The sequence below is a fragment of the Anolis sagrei genome, chromosome 12 (genome assembly GCF_037176765.1).
Source record: "Anolis sagrei isolate rAnoSag1 chromosome 12, rAnoSag1.mat, whole genome shotgun sequence".
NCBI lineage: Eukaryota > Metazoa > Chordata > Lepidosauria > Squamata > Dactyloidae > Anolis > Anolis sagrei.
Genome location: NC_090032.1, coordinates 901,545 through 918,710, shown reverse-complemented (window position 1 = coordinate 918,710; position 17,166 = coordinate 901,545). Strand labels below are relative to the sequence as shown.

The 17,166-nt window shown below is 43.5% G+C and overlaps 1 protein-coding gene across 1 annotated transcript in view; it reads right to left on the bottom strand.

Moving 5' to 3' along the window:
• Window positions 1-1,402: 1,402 nt before the first annotated feature.
• UBAP2L (ubiquitin associated protein 2 like) overlaps window positions 1,403-17,166 on the bottom strand; it is a 52,303-nt gene continuing 36,539 nt past the window's right edge. Inside the window, exons 19-27 of the mRNA XM_060757947.2 lie at window positions 15,573-15,846; window positions 12,062-12,150; window positions 10,898-10,951; window positions 10,501-10,582; window positions 10,099-10,316; window positions 8,366-8,471; window positions 8,028-8,095; window positions 6,259-6,456; window positions 1,403-2,200 (exon numbers count right to left, since the gene is read on the bottom strand). Of these exons, the coding sequence (XP_060613930.2) occupies window positions 2,105-2,200; window positions 6,259-6,456; window positions 8,028-8,095; window positions 8,366-8,471; window positions 10,099-10,316; window positions 10,501-10,582; window positions 10,898-10,951; window positions 12,062-12,150; window positions 15,573-15,846 (1,185 nt within the window). The 3' untranslated portion in view covers window positions 1,403-2,104. The remainder of the gene's footprint in view (window positions 2,201-6,258; window positions 6,457-8,027; window positions 8,096-8,365; window positions 8,472-10,098; window positions 10,317-10,500; window positions 10,583-10,897; window positions 10,952-12,061; window positions 12,151-15,572; window positions 15,847-17,166) is intronic.

The following is a 17,166-nucleotide window of genomic DNA, read 5'->3' as shown; positions in this document are numbered from 1 at the left end:
TAATAATAATAATAATAATAAATTGTAATACTAATAATAGATAAATAGACAATAGACAATCGATAATAATAGATACCTAGGTGCTTTGAGTCTCCTTATGGAGACAAAAAGTGGAGTGTAAATAATAATAATATGTTCTAATATTGATAATAGATATATAGATAATAGATACATAGCTGCCTTGATTCTCCTTGTTGAGTGAAAAAGCAGAGTATAAATAATAATAATAATAATAAATTGTAATACTAATGATTAATAAATAATAATAGATACATAGCTGCTTTGAGTCTCCTCATGGAGAGAAAAGGGGGGAAATAATAATAATAATAATAATAATAATAATAATAATTGTAATACTAATGATAAATAAATAATAAAAGATATATAGCTGCTTTGAGTCTCCTTGTGCGGAGAAAAAGGGGGCATAATAATAATAATAATAATAATAATAATAATAATAATGATGATAATAAATAGATAATAATAATTGTAATACTAATGATAGATAAATAGATAATAATAGATACATAGCAGCTTTTAGTCTCCTTGTGGAGAGAAAAAGGGGGAATATTATTATTATTACGATTAATAATAATATTAATAAATTGTAATACCAATGATAAATAATAATAATAAATAATAATAGATACATAGGTGAGTCTCTTATGGAGAGAAAAGGTGGAGTATAAATAATAATAATAGTAATAATAATAATATGTTCTAATACTGATAATAGATACATAGCAGCTTTTAGTTTCCTTGTGGAGAGAAAAAGGGGGAATATTTTTATTATTACTATTAATAATAATATTAATAAATTGTAATACCAATGATAAATAATAATAATAATAGATACTTAGGTGAGTCTCCTTATGGAGAGAAAAGGTGGAGTATAAATAATAATAATAGTAATAATAATAATAATAATAATAATAACAATATGTTCTAATACTGATAATAGATACATAGCCACTTTGAGTCTCCTTGTGGAGGAAAAACCGTATAAATAATAATAATAATAATTATTATTATTATAAATTGTAATACTAATGATAGATAAATAGATAATAATAGATACATAGCTGCTTTGAGTCTCCTTGTGGAGTGAAAAAGCGGAGTATAAATAATAATAATAATAATAGTAATAGTAATAAGTTATAATACTGATAATAGTAATTAAACAGGCGGCAGGCATGAACCTGTCCCATCCCAGATTATATCCTGCCTCCCTTCTCCCACTCGAAAGCCCAAAACTCTGCCTCGGCCAAGCTTTGTAGTGGACGCAAGCTTCCTCATTGGACGCGGCAGCATCAATAGGGAGCAAACTAGGAACAATCCGGCCAGTGCGGACGCTTTCGCCTGCCGGAGGTTGGAATGGGAAAGAAATTCGGGAGGCGTGGAGCAAGAGAGTGGGGTTTTCATTTTTATATACAAGACACATTTATCCATTAAATTTAGAACACAGTACAAAAAAAACACTTCAACTAATTAATCTTACAACGCGGTTCATATCAATTACTGCTCTTATTCCTAATAGTAAAGGGGGGGAGGGGGGAAGGGGGGGGGTGTTGACTCCTTTGGATCCGCGGTCTCGTTGTTTGTTTATCTGATCGGGGCGGAAAAAGGGATCGGGGAAAAAGGGAGGAGTAGAAAAACAAAACGACAACCGAAAAGGGAAACGGAAAAAAAAAGAAAAAGGCCCCTCCGGCGGAACAAACGGCTCGTAATCGGAACGAAAGGAAGAAGAAAGCAAAAGAGGAGGAGAAATGAAAAGATACAAATCCTATATTACATACAAGAGGAGGGGGGGAGGGGGCCCAGGGCGGGGGGCAAGGGGCTTCGTATGATTTGCAGAGCCCGGCTTGGGGCCAAGGCGCTCGGGGGGCCCGCCTCCTTCCTTCGGGGGCAAATGGGGCCGCTTCCTCTTCCTGGATGGATGGATGGGTGAGTGGGTATGTGGGTGGGTGGGTGGATGGAGGGGGGGGGCTTTTCGCTCGTCCGTCTGTCCGTCTTGTCTGTCTGTCTGTCGCTCGTCCGTCCGTCCGTCTGCCGGTCGTTGGGTTGAAGTGTGGCCTCCCGCTGATGCCGCCGCTGCTGCCGCCGCTCAGTTGGCGCCCCAGTTGTAGCTGTTGTAGGCCGACTTGCTGGCCTGAGACTTCTGCGGGATGGAGCTGCCCTGGCTGCGCTGACCGGTCCCGCTCTGCCAAAGGAGAAAGGCAACAAGGCCGGGAGTGAGTCAAGAAACTCAACAGGATCCCACAGGGTGACCCAGCAGCGCAAAAGGCCAATGTGATTCTAGACTGCTCCCAAAGGAGTCTCGTGTCCAGATGCACAAAGGTCATACAGCCACGGCTTGACCATAGTAATATAATACCATTATTACTATATACCTTGATGTTATTAATATAGCCATGGCTTGGACTTAGTAATATCTATAGCTGAACATGAGCCAAGAGGGTGATGCAGCAGCGCAAAAGGCCAATGCTAGCCTAAGCTCCATCCAGAGGAGACTACTCTCCATCCAGATGGAGGAAAGTAATACAGCCACGGCTTGACAATAGTAATATAATACCATTATTATTATTATTACTATATACCTTGATGTTATTAATATAGCCATGGCTTGACCATAGTAACATATATAGCTGGACATAAGCCAAGAGGGTGATGCAGCAGCGCAAAAGGCCAGTGTGATTCTAGACTGCTCCCAAAGGAGCCTCGTGTACAGATGGAGGAAAGTAATACAGCCATGGCTTGACCACAGTAACATATATAGCTGGACATAAGCCAAGAGGGTGATGCAGCAGCGCAAAAGGCCAATGCCAGCCTAAGCTCCATCCAGAGGAGTCTAGTGTCCAGATGAAGGAAAGTAATACAGCCATGGTTTGACCACAGTAATATAATACCATTATTACTATATACCTTGATGTTATTAATCTAGCCATGGCTTGAACTTAGTAATATCTATAGCTGAACATGAGCCAAGAGGGTGACGTTGCAGCGCAAAAGGCCAATGTGATTCTAGACTGCTCCCAAAGGAGTCTCGTGTCCAGATACACAAAGGTCATACAGCCATGGCTTGACCTTAGTAATATCTATAGCTGAACATAAGCCAAGAGGGTGATGCAGCAGCGCAAAAGGCCAATGCAGCGCAAAAGGACATTAAGATCATCTAGGGAGGCCCTGCTCTCGATCCCACTGGCTTCACAAGCGCACCTGGCGGGGACGAGAGACAGGGCCTTCTCAGTGGTGGCCCCTCGACTGTGGAACACCCTTCCTGCAGATATCAGATCGACCCCCTCCTTGCTGGCATTCCAGAGGAAAGTAAAGACCTGGCTGTTTGAACAGGCATTCGACTAAGCAGTGTGATTGACTGACTGAATATCGAAACACGGAATATCGGATGAGTTTGGATTCTGATTTCATTGACGAGACCTGACGGATTTGTTATATTGATGTAGTGATGTATTGATGCTGATGTTTAATGATTTGTGATGCTATTGCTTTTAAATGCCTAATGATTTTGTATTGTGTATACCGAAACTGTTGTAAACCCCTCTGAGTCGCCTCAGGGCTGAGAAGAGCGGTATGCAAATAAAGTTAATAAATAAATAAATAAATGCGAGTCTAAGCATCCAGGGGAGTCTAGTGTCCAGATGGAGGAAAATGATAATAATAAATTATTTATTATTGTTATTAATAATAATAAAGAGTTTATTATTATTATTATTTTACTGTGTTATTGTGTCAGTAAAATAATAATAATAATAAATTAATAATACTAATAATAATGTTTATTATTATTATTATTATTATTATTATTATTTTACTGTGTTTTTGTGTTAATACAGCCATGGCTTGAACTTAGTAATATCTATAGCTGAACGTAAGCCAAGAGGGTGATGCAGAAGCGCAAAAGGCCAATGCAAGCCTAAGCTCCATCCAGAGGAGACTAGTGTCCAGATGGAGGAAAATAATACAGCCACAGCTTGACCATAGTAATATAATACCATTATTACTATATACCTTGATGTTATTAATATAGCCATGGCTTGGACTTAGTAATATCTATAGCTGAACATAAGCCAAGAGGGTGACGCAGAAGCGCAAAAGGCCAACGTGATTCTAGACTGCTCCCAAAGGAGTCTCGTGTCCAGATGGAGGAAAGTAATACAGCCATGGCTTGACCATAGTAATATAATACCATTATTATTATATACCTTTATGTTATTAATACAGCCATGGCTTGAACTTAGTAATATATATGGCTGGACATAAGCCAAGAGGGTGACGCTGCAGCACAAAAGGCCAATGCGAGCCTAAGCTCCATCCAGGAGTCTCGTGTCCAGATGAAGGAAAATAATAATAATAATAAAAATAAATTATTTATTATTGTTATTAATAATAATAAAGAGTTTATTATTATTATTTTACTGTGTTATTAAAATAATAATAATAATAAATTAATAATACTAATAATAATGTTTATTATTATTTTACTGTGTTTTTGTGTTAATACAATGACTCTGAGTGGGTGAGGGCAGCAGATATTCGAGCGCCAAAGCTAATTAGGTGTTTTCATGTAAATTAGCTCATGAAACGTAGTTAAGGTGGATGCTGCCGGTGTCTATGTTTTTCTTTGTGAAACTCACACTTTGATAATTTTGCATAGAGCTGTGCTTGTCTTATGCTTTGTAACACTTGCTTCACTAGCGGAATGTGTTCCTCCAACGTTCGGAAAGAGATTAAGGTGTCATCTAAGTAAACCAAACCTCCCTTATACAACAATGGGCGTAGGACCTCGTTTATCATCTGAATGAACACTCGAGGAGCTCCAGTCAAGCCGAAAGGTAACACTTTGTACTGAAATGCCCCTCGTGGAAACTTAAATGCCGTCTTCCATTCATCCCCTTTTTTTATTCTCACCCGAAAATAGGCTTCCCTCAGATCCAACTTCGTGAAGATCCTTCCCTTTGACAAATGTCCCAACATATCTTTCTCTAAAGGCATAGGGTATTGGTTTGAAATACATATGGCATTCAGACCTCTAAAATCAGTACAAAGTCTCAAGGTGCCATCCTTTTTTGGTCTAAACAGCACAGGAGCAGCTAATGGGGACTCCTTCTCATCAAAAACATCCAGGTACTCGCGGTAAACATCCGGCACCCCACTAAATGGCATGTCTACTTTCCCTGCCACCCCTGTCAGGCCCAAACCCACTTTGCCCACAACTTTCCCTTTTTTAGTTCTTGAGATCATACAGGTTGGTGAGTAACTTCCACCATTAAAGTCGGTAGTGTCTTTCTTTGCTGCAGAGATACAAGCAATATATTCATTTCCAAGCAAAACCGGCTTGTGAGTGATCATTTAATATTGCTATATAAAACCTACAGTCTTATATTAAGACACTACTGATTTTTTCCCACCACCACCACAGTGGTGGCACAGGGGGTTAAACCCCTGTGCCAACAGGACTGAAGACTGACAGGTTGCAGGTTCGAATCCGGGGAGAGGCGGATGAGCTCCCTCTACCAGCTCCAGCTCCTCATGCGGGGACATGAGAGAAGCCTCCCACAAGGATGATAAAACATTAAATCACCCTGGGCAACGTCCTTGCAGGCGGCCAATTCTCTCACACCAGAAGTGACTTGCAGATTCTCAAGTCTCTCCTGACACGACCAAAAAAACCACCACCACTTCCTTTTATACACCTTTTCTACCCATCTCCCCCTCTTCTCAGTTTCCTTATGAGAGCTTGTTGCTTCAAAAGTTCCAATACATGGTTTCCAGCGCCCTCTGCTGACTTCAAAATGTCACAGAGAGAAAAGGCAGCCAGGATGATTCAGTCAGGATGTCACGGAGGGAATGTGTGATGTCTTCATGCCGTCAGAAATTGACTCCTGACAATAGCTGAACATAAGCCAAGAGGGTGATGCAGCAGCGCAAAAGGCCAATGTGAGCCTAAGCTCCATCCAGAGGAGACTAGTGTCCAGATGGAGGAAAATAATAATAATAATAATAATAATAATAATAAATTATTTATTACTGTTAAATAATAATAATAATAATAAATAGCGTTTATTATTATTATTATTATTATTATTATTATTTTACTGTATTTTTGTGTCAGTAAAATAATAATAATAAATTAATAATAAGTTTATTATTATTATTATTTTACTGTATTTTTGTGTCAGTAAAATAATAATGTTGTCAACAGGGGCCTGGGGAGAGGGGCGGAGCTTCCTTGGGCCTTACCTGCCCATCCTGCTGCAGGTGGTGGTGCAAGATCTGGGAGTGGGCCTGCTGGTGCGGGGTCAGGATGTGCATGAAGGGCGCCGGCGGGTAGGCTGCCGCTGTGGCCGGGTTGATGGGTCCACCGCTGCCTAGGGCCGAGGGCAGATTGAAGGAGGCCGCCGGGGTCCCAGTGTGGAAACCCTGCTTCTCAAAGGATTGCTGTGGGAAGAAGAGGAAGAGGGAAAGAGGGTGACATGGCACACAGTTCGGGGGCAGTCAGCATCTCCAACAGGGGAAAACATTCAAAACGGTAAAGCAGCAACAGTAGCAGTTCAGAAGCTTCAAATGCTAGCAGTAGAGTCATAGAGCTCCCAAAACTTTGAAAAATTATAGAAGATGTCACTCAAAGAACTACATAATGAGACTGGAAAGTAAACAGGGCCTAAGAGGGTTGTGTTGGGAGGGGATCTGTAAAAAAGCAAAAAGCATTCGTAAAGGCAAAGCAGCAACAGCAGCAGTCCAGAAGCTTGAATGCTAGCAGTAGAGCCATTGCGCTTCCGAAACTTTGAAAAATTAGAGAAGATGTCACTTAAAGAACTACATAACAAGACTGGAAAGTAAACAGGGCCTAAGAGGGTTGTGTTGGGAGGAGATTAGCAAAAATGTAAAGCAGCAATAGCAGCAGTTCAGAAGCTTCAAATGTTAGCAATAGAGTCATTGAGCTCCCAAAGCTTTGAAAAATTATAGAAGATGTCACTCAAAGAACTACACAGCAAGACTGGAAAGTAATCAGGGCCTAAGAGGATTGTGTTGGAAGTGGATTTGCAAAAACGTAAAGCAGCAACAGAAGCAGTTCAGAAGATTCGAATGCCAGCAGTAGAGCCAGTGAGCTTCCAAAGCTTTGCAAAATTACGGAAGACATCATTCAAAGAACTACATAATGAGACTGGAAAGTAAACAGAGCCAAAGAGGATTTTGTTGGGAGGAGATTTGCAAAAACGTAAAGCAGCAACAGCAGCAGTTCAGAAGCTTCGAGTGCCAGCAGTAGAGTAATCGAGCTGCCAAAGCTTTGAAAAATTATATAAGATGTCACTTAAATAACTAAATAATGAGACTGGAAAGTAAACAGGGCCTAAGAGGGTTGTGTTGGGAGGGGATCTGCAATAAAGGAAAAAGCATTCGTAAAGACAAAGCAGTAACAGCAACAGATCAGAAGCTTTGAGTGCTAGCAGCAGAGCCATTAGGCCAAGCTTCAAAAGTAACAAAAGACTTCATTCAAAACACCAGACATCTAGATGGGAAAGTAAAACAGGGCCTAGCTATTTATCTAACTCGCAGCAGACACCTCGTCCCTCTCCATGCTCACAGGAGAAGGACAAAAACAAGGGACTCTGGGTCTTGCCATGCAAAATAGAGACCTGTCCCTGAGAAGCATCAGTCTCACAAGGAAGTGATAGGAGAGAAAGGAAGGCGGGTAGACAAAGAGGACCACGGGAGAAGGGTTGTTTCCTACCAACTCACTCATCTACCTACCTAAGTCCTCAATGAGGACTATAGTCTTGTGCAGAGTTGGGTTTTTAACATGCCAACTCACTCGTCTGCCTACCTAAGTCCTCAATGAGGACTATAGTCTTGTGGAGGATGTGCTTGAATTCAAAAAGACCTTGCCTCTCATGCTTCTGGGAGCCCTTTCATTCCCCTTTTGTTGTGAGAGACATTGCCAAAACACTGTGGAGTAAGGGGGAAGGAAAAGAGGAGAAGGTGTGCCCAGCTCTGACCCAAAGACTCACCTGCGTTTTGGAGTAGACAGAGCCAGAGATGTCTGGCACACCCGTGTTACTGGATGTCACCGACACACCTGAGGGAAGGAGAGGAAACACAATGAGCAGCCGGTTGGTTGAGCCGTTGAGACCCCAAAGGCAAAGCCCAGACCCCAAAGACAAATGACAAAAAATCATAAACTTGAGTGGTGATGGCATGATCATCAGCATAGATGAAATTCTCTGTCTGCAGGAATCAACTGTAGTGCACACTTTTTGGGGGGACAAATAACAAAGAGGGCACATTTTGCAGTTGTGCACGAGATCCAGCAGCAAATACCCACAACTCCGGGCCTATTGTTCCCCACCTGTGCTGTATCCGTGGGAGCCGTAGCCGCTGGGCTGCTGGAAAGGGGTGGCCGAGGCGTTGACGCTGACGTTGACGCTGTGCTGCTTGGAAGATGTGGGGGCCACCTGTGGAAAGGGACAAGGGCCCCAGCACCGTGTTAGGAAGGCAACATCAGATTTCTCAGAAAATCTCAGTGAGAAAAGGCCTCAGTGTTAGTTCGCCTCAGTGGGAGAAAGGTGTCAGTCTGAGAGAACGCCTCAGTGAGAAAAGGCCTCAGTGTTAGTTTGCCTCAGTGAGAGAAAGGCCTCAGTGTGAGGTAGACCTCTGTGTGAGTTCGCATCAGTGGGAGAAAGGTCAGTCTGAGAGAATGCCTCAATGAGAAAACGCCTCAGTGTTGGTTCGCCTCAGTGGGAGAAAGGCTTCAGTGTGAGGTAGACCTCAGTGTGAGTTCGCCTCAGTGGGAGAAAGGTGTCAGTCTGAGAGAACGCCTCAGTGAGAAAAGTCCTCAGTGTTGGTTCACCTCAGTGGGAGAAAGGTGTCAGTCTGAGAGAACGCCTCAGTGAGAAAAGGCCTCAGTGTTAGTTTGCCTCAGTGAGAGAAAGGCCTCAGTGTGAAGTAGACCTCTGTGTGAGTTCGCATCAGTGGGAGAAAGGTGTCAGTCTGAGAGAACGCCTCAGTGAGAAAAGGCCTCAGTGTTAGTTCGCCTCAGTGGGAGAAAGGCTTCAGTGTGAGGTAGACCTCAGTGTGAGTTCGCCTCAGTGGGAGAAAGGTGTCAGTCTGAGAGAACGCCTCAATGAGAAAAGGCCTCAGTGTTAGTTCGCCTCAGTGGGAGAAAGGCTTCAGTGTGAGGTAGACCTCAGTGTGAGTTCGCATCAGTGGGAGAAAGGTGTCAGTCTGAGAGAACGCCTCAGTGTTGGTACGCCTCAGTGGGAGAAAGGCTTCAGTGTGAGGTAGACCTCAGTGTGAGTTCGCATCAGTGGGAGAAAGGTGTCAGTCTGAGAGAACGCCTCAGTGAAAAAAGGCCTCAGTGTTAGTTCACCTCAGTGGGAGAAAGGCCTCAGTGTGAGGTAGGCCTCAGTGTTGGTTCGCCTCAGTGGGAGAAAGGTGTCAGTTTGAGAGAACGTCTCAGTGTTAGTTTGCCTCAGTGGGAGAAAGGCTTCAGTGTGAGGTAGACCTCAGTGTGAGTTCGCATCAGTGGGAGAAAGGTGTCAGTCTGAGAGAACGCCTCAGTGAAAAAAGGCCTCAGTGTTAGTTTGCCTCAGTGGGAGAAAGGCCTCAATGTGAGGGAGGCCTCAGTGTTGGTTCGCCTCACTGGGAGAAAGGTGTCAGTCTGAGAGGACGTCTCAGTGAAAAAAGGCCTCAGTGTTAGTTCACTTCAGTGTGAGGTAGGCTTCAGTGTTAGTTCGCATCAGTGGGAGAAAGGTGTCAGTCTGAGAGAACGCCTCAGTGTTAGTTCGCCTCAGTGGGACAAAGGCCTCAGTGTGAAGTAGGCCTCAGTGTTGGTTTGCCTCAGTGGGAGAAACACCTCAGTGTGAGATAGGCCTCAGTGTTAGTTCCCCTCAGTGGGAGAAAGGTGTCAGTCTGAGAGAACACCTCAGTGAAAAAAGGCCTCAGTTTGCCTCAGTGGGAGACAGGCTTCAGTGTGAGGCTCTTAAGAGAGAGGAAGCCCCAGGCCAGTGTTTGGAGTCTGTCTGCGGAGTGTGATCCAGATGTCCTTTGGGGCACCCACTCTGCCCCCCCAACTGGACTCACGGGGAAGACGGCCGGCCCGTACTGGAAGGTGCTGGGCAGTCCCGGGACGCCGGTGTAGTAGGGCAGGCTGGTGTAGCTGTACCCGGGTGGGAGGGCCGGGTTGAGGAAGGCCTGCTGGGTGGTGTGGTGCGTCTGCGTCTGGCTCTGCTGCGGCTGCGCCAGCGTCGTGGCCGGAGACGGCGAGGAGGCGTCGCCCCGACCAAACTTCGCCAGGTCGCCTGGGATCAAACGGCAGAGGTCAACGCCCAGCCCACGTTTGGGTCAGCGCAAACACACCAGAGGAGGAGGGGCCCGCTTCCTCCCCTTTCCCACCCAACGCGCTCCTTTTAAAGGGCCAGTGCAGCAAAGGGGCAGCCCCTTAAAGGGACAGGCACACACCAAACAAGCCGGAGGCGGCCGTACCGGAGTAAGGGTTGCTGCTCAAGCTGGCGTCCCTCCCGGTCAGCGGGGTGGTCGGCGTGGGGAATGGGATGCTGTAGTAGTCCTGCAAGGAGGGAAGGAAAGAAAGGGTCAGAAGAGGAGGGAGGGAGGAGCCCAGCATTGGAGACCCCCAGGAGACCTGACCCCCCCCCCCCCAATTGCCCCCCAGACTAAACAGCAAGGTTTTGTCAACACTAGGTTTCTCTGGAGGATTGGAAGCAGGGCCATCTATCAGGAGGGCTTTGGTTGTATCTTCCTTTATGGCCCTTTCCAACTCTAGGATCCTATCCATCCCTCCACCTATTATGGCAGAAGGAGGTTGGACTAGATGGCCTTCTTTGGGGGGCCCCGAAGAGAGAGCCCTCCTCCTCCAACTCACCAAGGGGAACCTTGTCTGGAGCATCTGGAGGTCATCGTAGCCATAAACCTGCGGCTGGAAACAGAAGGAAAAGACCCGTGAGAAACCACCAGGAAGTCAAGACTCCGGTCAAGGTGAATAGAAAATACGATCATAATCAATATTAGAATATCAAATAAATAGAATAATGCAATATAACAATGCATACAAGAATAATACACACAACAATAATCCAAACAAGAATAATAGATAATATATAAAATATAAAGCAGGGTATAAATAATAATAATAATTTAATAATACATGAACAATAATATAATATAATAATAACAATACATTCTAAAATAATAATAGATACATAATGTCAATAATAGATACATAATAGTCAATAATAGATACATAATAGTCAAGCCTCCGTTCGGGGTGAAAAGAAAATACGATCATAATAAATATTAGAATATCAAATAAATAGAATAATACAATATAATAATGCATACAAGAATAATACACACAACAACAATAATCCAAACAAGAATAATAGATAATATATAAAATATAAAGCAGGGTATAAATAATAATAATAATTTAATAATACATGAACAATAATATAATATAATAATAACAATACATTCTAAAATAATAATAGATACATAATGTCAATAATAGATACATAATAGTCAATAATAGATACATAATAGTCAAGCCTCCGTTCGGGGTGAAAAGAAAATACGATCATAATAAATATTAGAATATCAAATAAATAGAATAATACAATATAATAATGCATACAAGAATAATACACACAACAACAATAATCCAAACAAGAATAATAGATAACAATAAATAAAATAAAAAGCAAGGTATAAATCATAATTATAATAATAATGTAATAATGCATGAACAATAATATAATATAATAATAACAATAACCGAAACAACAATAACCCAAACAAGAATAATAGATGACAATAAATAAAATAAAAAGCTGGGTATAAATAATTATTATAATACTAATTTAATTATGCATGAACAATAATATAATATAATAATAACAATGCATTCCAATACTAATAATAGATACATAGCTGTTTTGAGTCTCCTTGTGGAGAGAAAAAGCAGGGTATTATTATTATTATTATTAATAATAATAATAATAATAATAGGAAGGAGGTGTGGTGTACTTACCGGATAGGCGTGGAGGAGCCCTGGGGCCATGATGTAGGGGTTGGGCAGCAAAGGGGGCACCCCGGGAGGCAGGTTGGGAGGAGCCTTCCCTGCAAGGAGGAAGAGGAAGAGGGCACCTCTTAGAAGGAGGAAGGAGCGAGCGCCAGGCAGAGAGGGGGCCCAGCCTGCATCTCAGGCAAGGAGGGGCGACCTCAGGCCCCAGTTTGGCCCATGGGCTTCTCCCAATGGCCACACCCTGCTCCCCAGGAGGACACTGGGGGATTCCCAGTTTGCAATTCCTCTCCAAGAAGGGATAGCTGGATATCCAGTCCCACAGATAGGTAGGTAGGTAGGTAGGTAGGTAGATAGATAGATAGATATGTGTTGTCTTATTTGATAATGTTTATGTTATTGTTTTGCTGCTTTGTTGTTTTAAATTGCTTGTATTGTTATTGCTGTATTGTTGTATTCTGGGCTCGGACTCATGTAAGCCGCACCAAGTCCCTTGGGGAGATGGTAGCGGGGTATAAATAAGGTGTTATGTGTTGTTTATATATATATATATATATATATATATATATATATATATATATCTGCAGATTTTTAGTCAAAAAGAATAGCTGTATTATATATATATATATAAATATATGTATGAGTATATACAGCTATATCTATCTATTTATCTCTCTTTGGATATACAGCTATTATTTCTGGACTGAGATTTTAATCAAAAGTATACCTGCATATTCATATCCATATCCACACACACACACACACACATATATATATATGTGTGTGTGTGTGTGTGTGTGTAAACTTTGGTCAAAAGGATAGCTATATACATACACATACACACATATATAAACACACACAGTATGTATGTGTATATATGTGTGTGTGTGTGTGTGTGTCCCCAAAGGGATAGCAGTATATATTGTGTGCGTGTGTGTGTGCAAATGTCATTCCCAAAGGATAGCATATATGTGATGATGATAATAATATTTATTTATTTGACTAGTCATATGACCATTTCAAAAGACAACACGAATAAAATACAAGGCAAAAAGGAGAGGACAGCAGTTGATCTTCTATTTACAGTCACATATAGAATATATGTGAGAATATACAGCTATCATTTGGGACCATATATATATGGACCAGAGTGAAGAGAGGGGGCCAGGAAGATAGTTCCACCTTGTCTCCTGCACTGTGCTAATAATATAATATAATATATTGTATATACATTTAATATTGATAATGTTATAATGTAATACAATAGTAGTAATAATAATACGATATTATAATTATCTATTTTATATTACATGTCATAGTACTAATAATATAACAGTATAAGGGTATAGTATAATATATAATACTAATATTGTGCTATGGTGATCATATAATATATATAGGCTGCTTACCTGTAACTGTAGTTCCCCGAGTGGTCACCTGTGAATTTGCACATATGGTTATTCCTGTGCCTGCACAGAGTAGCTTCGGAACCTTCTAGCAAAATTATCAAACATGTTTGGCGGTAGCCCCGCCCACTGTTTATATATACTCTTGGGGGAGAATGGGCGGGGCTACCCACAAAAATGTTTGGTAATTTTGCTAGAGGGTCCCGAAGCTACTCTGCGCAGGAATAACCATATCTGCAATTCACAGTTGACCACAATGGGAAAATTGTATTTACCCTTGTAAGCCACTTTGGGGTAAGAAGGGCGGCATATAAATGTCATAGATAGATAGTAGGCCTGGGTAACAACGGAAAAAATTGTTTCTAAAATCGATTTGTATTTGGGGGGTTTTTTTGTTTCGATATTTAAAATAATTACAAAATTTTCCTTTTAAAAAGTTCGATATTTACAAAATTTCGTAAATGGTAAAAATTTAACGAATCGATTTCCGAAACAATAACGAATCGATTCGTTAATGGCGGACGCGACCGCGAAATACGCTAAAAAACCTCCAAAACCTTCTGAAGCTTCCCTCTCCCTCTGTTCTTGACTGTTGGTGTGATATTATAATTTTTTTTTCACTAATTAAACCATAAAACTGGCCCAGACATGCGGAAATAATAACGAAACGACCTCAAAACAATAACGAAACGAATACAATATCGAAATGCGAAGCATTTACAAAACGTTTTTGAAAATTCGTTTTTTTAAAATAATTGCTCCAGAATGGTTCGTTATTGTTTTGTAAATGAAAAAATTAACGAATTATTAACGAATTACGAATTAACGAAACGAAACCGCCCAGCCCTAATAGATACATGTATGTGTGTCTGAAAACTATAAGAGAGCTGTATATTCTCATATATATATGTCTGAAAATTTCAGTCAAAAAGAATACATACACATATATAAAGACAAATAGGATTGTAGTATATTATACTCATATGTGTGTGTATATATATATGTATGTATATTTATTTATTTATTTATTTATTTGATGCACTTATTAACCGCCATTCTCAGCCCTTACGGGCGACTCATGGCGGTGTACAGTACACATAAAAAGACAGTTACAAAGGCCAGTATCAACAACATATAACTATACGACAAATACAAACTACATAAAAATCCGCTTCGTCTCTTAGTAGAATCATAGCCAGTCTCATTTTCCTTATACCATTCCAGTTCTCATTACCGTAATGTTGTTGCTTAGCACTTAATTAAATGCCCTCTCGAACAGCCATGTCTTAAGGCTTTTTCGAAAGGACATGAGGGAGGGCGCCTGTCTGATGTGTGCCGGGAGAGTGTTCCACAGCCGGGGGGCCACCACCGAGAAGGCCCTCTCCCTCGTCCCCGCCAGACGTGCCTGTGAGGCAGGTGGGACCGAGAGAAGGGCCTCCCCAGACGATCTCAAGGTCCTCGTGGGCTCGTAGGCCAAGATGCGGTCAGAAAGGTATTTTGGGCCGGAACCGTTTAGGGCTTTGTAGGCCAAGACCAGCACCTTGAATTGGGTCCGGTAGCAAATCGGCAGCCAATGGAGTTGGGACAACAAGGGCGTTGTGTGCTCCCTGCCACCCGCTCCAGTTAGTAACATGGCTGCCGCGCGCTGAACCAGCTGAAGCTTCCGGGCCGTCTTCAAGGGCAGCCCCACGTAGAGAGCGTTGCAGTAATCCAGGCGGGATGTGACAAGAGCGTGTACCACCGTGGCCAAGTCAGACTTCCCGAGATACAGGCGCAGCTGGCGCACGAGCCTAAGCTGTGCAAATGCTCCCCTGGTCACCGCTGAAACCTGGGGGTCCAGGCTCAACGATGAGTCCAGGGTCACACCCAAGCTGTGAACCTGCGCCTTCAAGGGGAGTGAGACCCCCTCCAGCACAGGCTGTCACCCTATACCCCGTTCGGCCTTGCGACTGACCAGGAGTACCTCTGTCTTGTCTGGATTTAGTTTCAGTTTGTATATATGGTAATTTTGGTCTAAGGGAGTTCTGTCTATCGTCATATCTCGAAGCTTAGAACTGTGAGTCCAACTGTTGACTCTGCAAAACCCGTGTGGACGGATCCACGGGTGGGTGTACCTGAGGTGGTGGCCACAGAGCTGCGGCTGGTGGCGGTGACGGTGGAGTTGCTGCCCAGGCTGAGGCCCAGGCTGCTGGCGCTGCTGCTGCTGCTGCTGCTGAGGCCGGAGGAGGAGGAGGAGGAGGAAGAGGAGGCGTTGGTGTTGACGGCGTTGGCGCTGGGCACCGGCGGAGGAGGCGGCGGAGCGGCCGAGACCGAGGAGGAGGAGGAAGAGGAGGCGGAGAAGGTGCTGGCCGAGGAGTGCAGCCCGGCCTCGCTCTCCCCGCTCGGGTGCTGAGCGAGAAGAAGGGGGGCAACAACACAAAGGATGTCAGGGCAACAAAACAATGCGCCCTCTATTCCTTTGGGGGACCCTCTTCCAGTTCTGGAGGTTTCGGAACTGAAGCTGGGTGGCCATCTGTCGAGAGGGATTAGATTGCATCCCCCATAGAGCATTCCAAACACATGGAAATGGCCCCCACAAATAAAGTCTTCCCATACAATCATCCACTGGAAGAGGGACCCCCAGAGGGTATCTAATCCAAATTCCATCAGCCAGGAAGGAATGCACAATCAAAGCCCTCTCAACAAACAACCATCCGGCCTCAGGTCTGAAACCTCCAGAGAAGGAGACTCCACGGGACTCCCAAGCAGTTGGAATAGAACCCCCCCATAGAGCATTCCAAACACATGGAAATGGCCCCCACAAACAAAGCCTTCCCATACAATCATCTGCTGGAAGAGGGACCCCCAGAGGGCATCTAGTCCAAACTCCATCAGCCAGGAAGGAATGCACAATCAAAGCCCTCTCAACAAACAACCATCCAGCCTCAGCTCTGAAACCTCCAGAGAAGAAAACTCCACTGGACTCCCAAGCAGTTGGAATGGAACCCCCCCCCCCAAAAGTGCATCTAGTTCAGCTTCCCTCCGCCATGGACGACACAATCTAATCCCTCTCGACAGATGACCATCCAACCTCAGTTCTGAAACCTCCAGGGGAGACTCCAGTCTATACTATAAGTTGGAATGGACCCCCCCCCCCTCCAAAAAGGGCAGCTAGTCCAGCTCCCCTTGGCCATGGATGACACAATCTAATCCCTCTCAACAGACAGCCATCCAACCTCAGTTTTGAAACCTCCAGAACTGGGTCCCCCAAAGGGCATCTAGTCCAGCCCCCTTCAGCCTGGCAGGAAGACACAAAGCCCTCCCAACAGATGGCCATTCAACCTCCAGAAGAGGAGACTCCACTGGAAGAGGGGCCCCCAAAGGGCATCCAGTCCACTCCCTTCAGCCAGGTAGGAAAAGCACAGTCAAAGCACTCCCAAACTATGGCCATTCACCCTCCAGAGAAGGAGACTCCACTGGAAGAGGGCACCCCAAAGGGCATCCAGTACACTCCCTTCAGCCAGGTAGGAAAAGCACAGTCAAAGCACTCCCAAACTATGGCCATTCACCCTCCAGAGAAGGAGACTCCACTGGACTGCCATATGCTTTGCTATATTTGGAAGGGACCCTCAAAGGGCATCTAGTCCAGCCTCCTTCTGCCAGCCAGGAAGACACAGTTAAAGCCCTCCTGACAGAATGCTGTCCATCATCCAGAGAAGGAGACTCCAC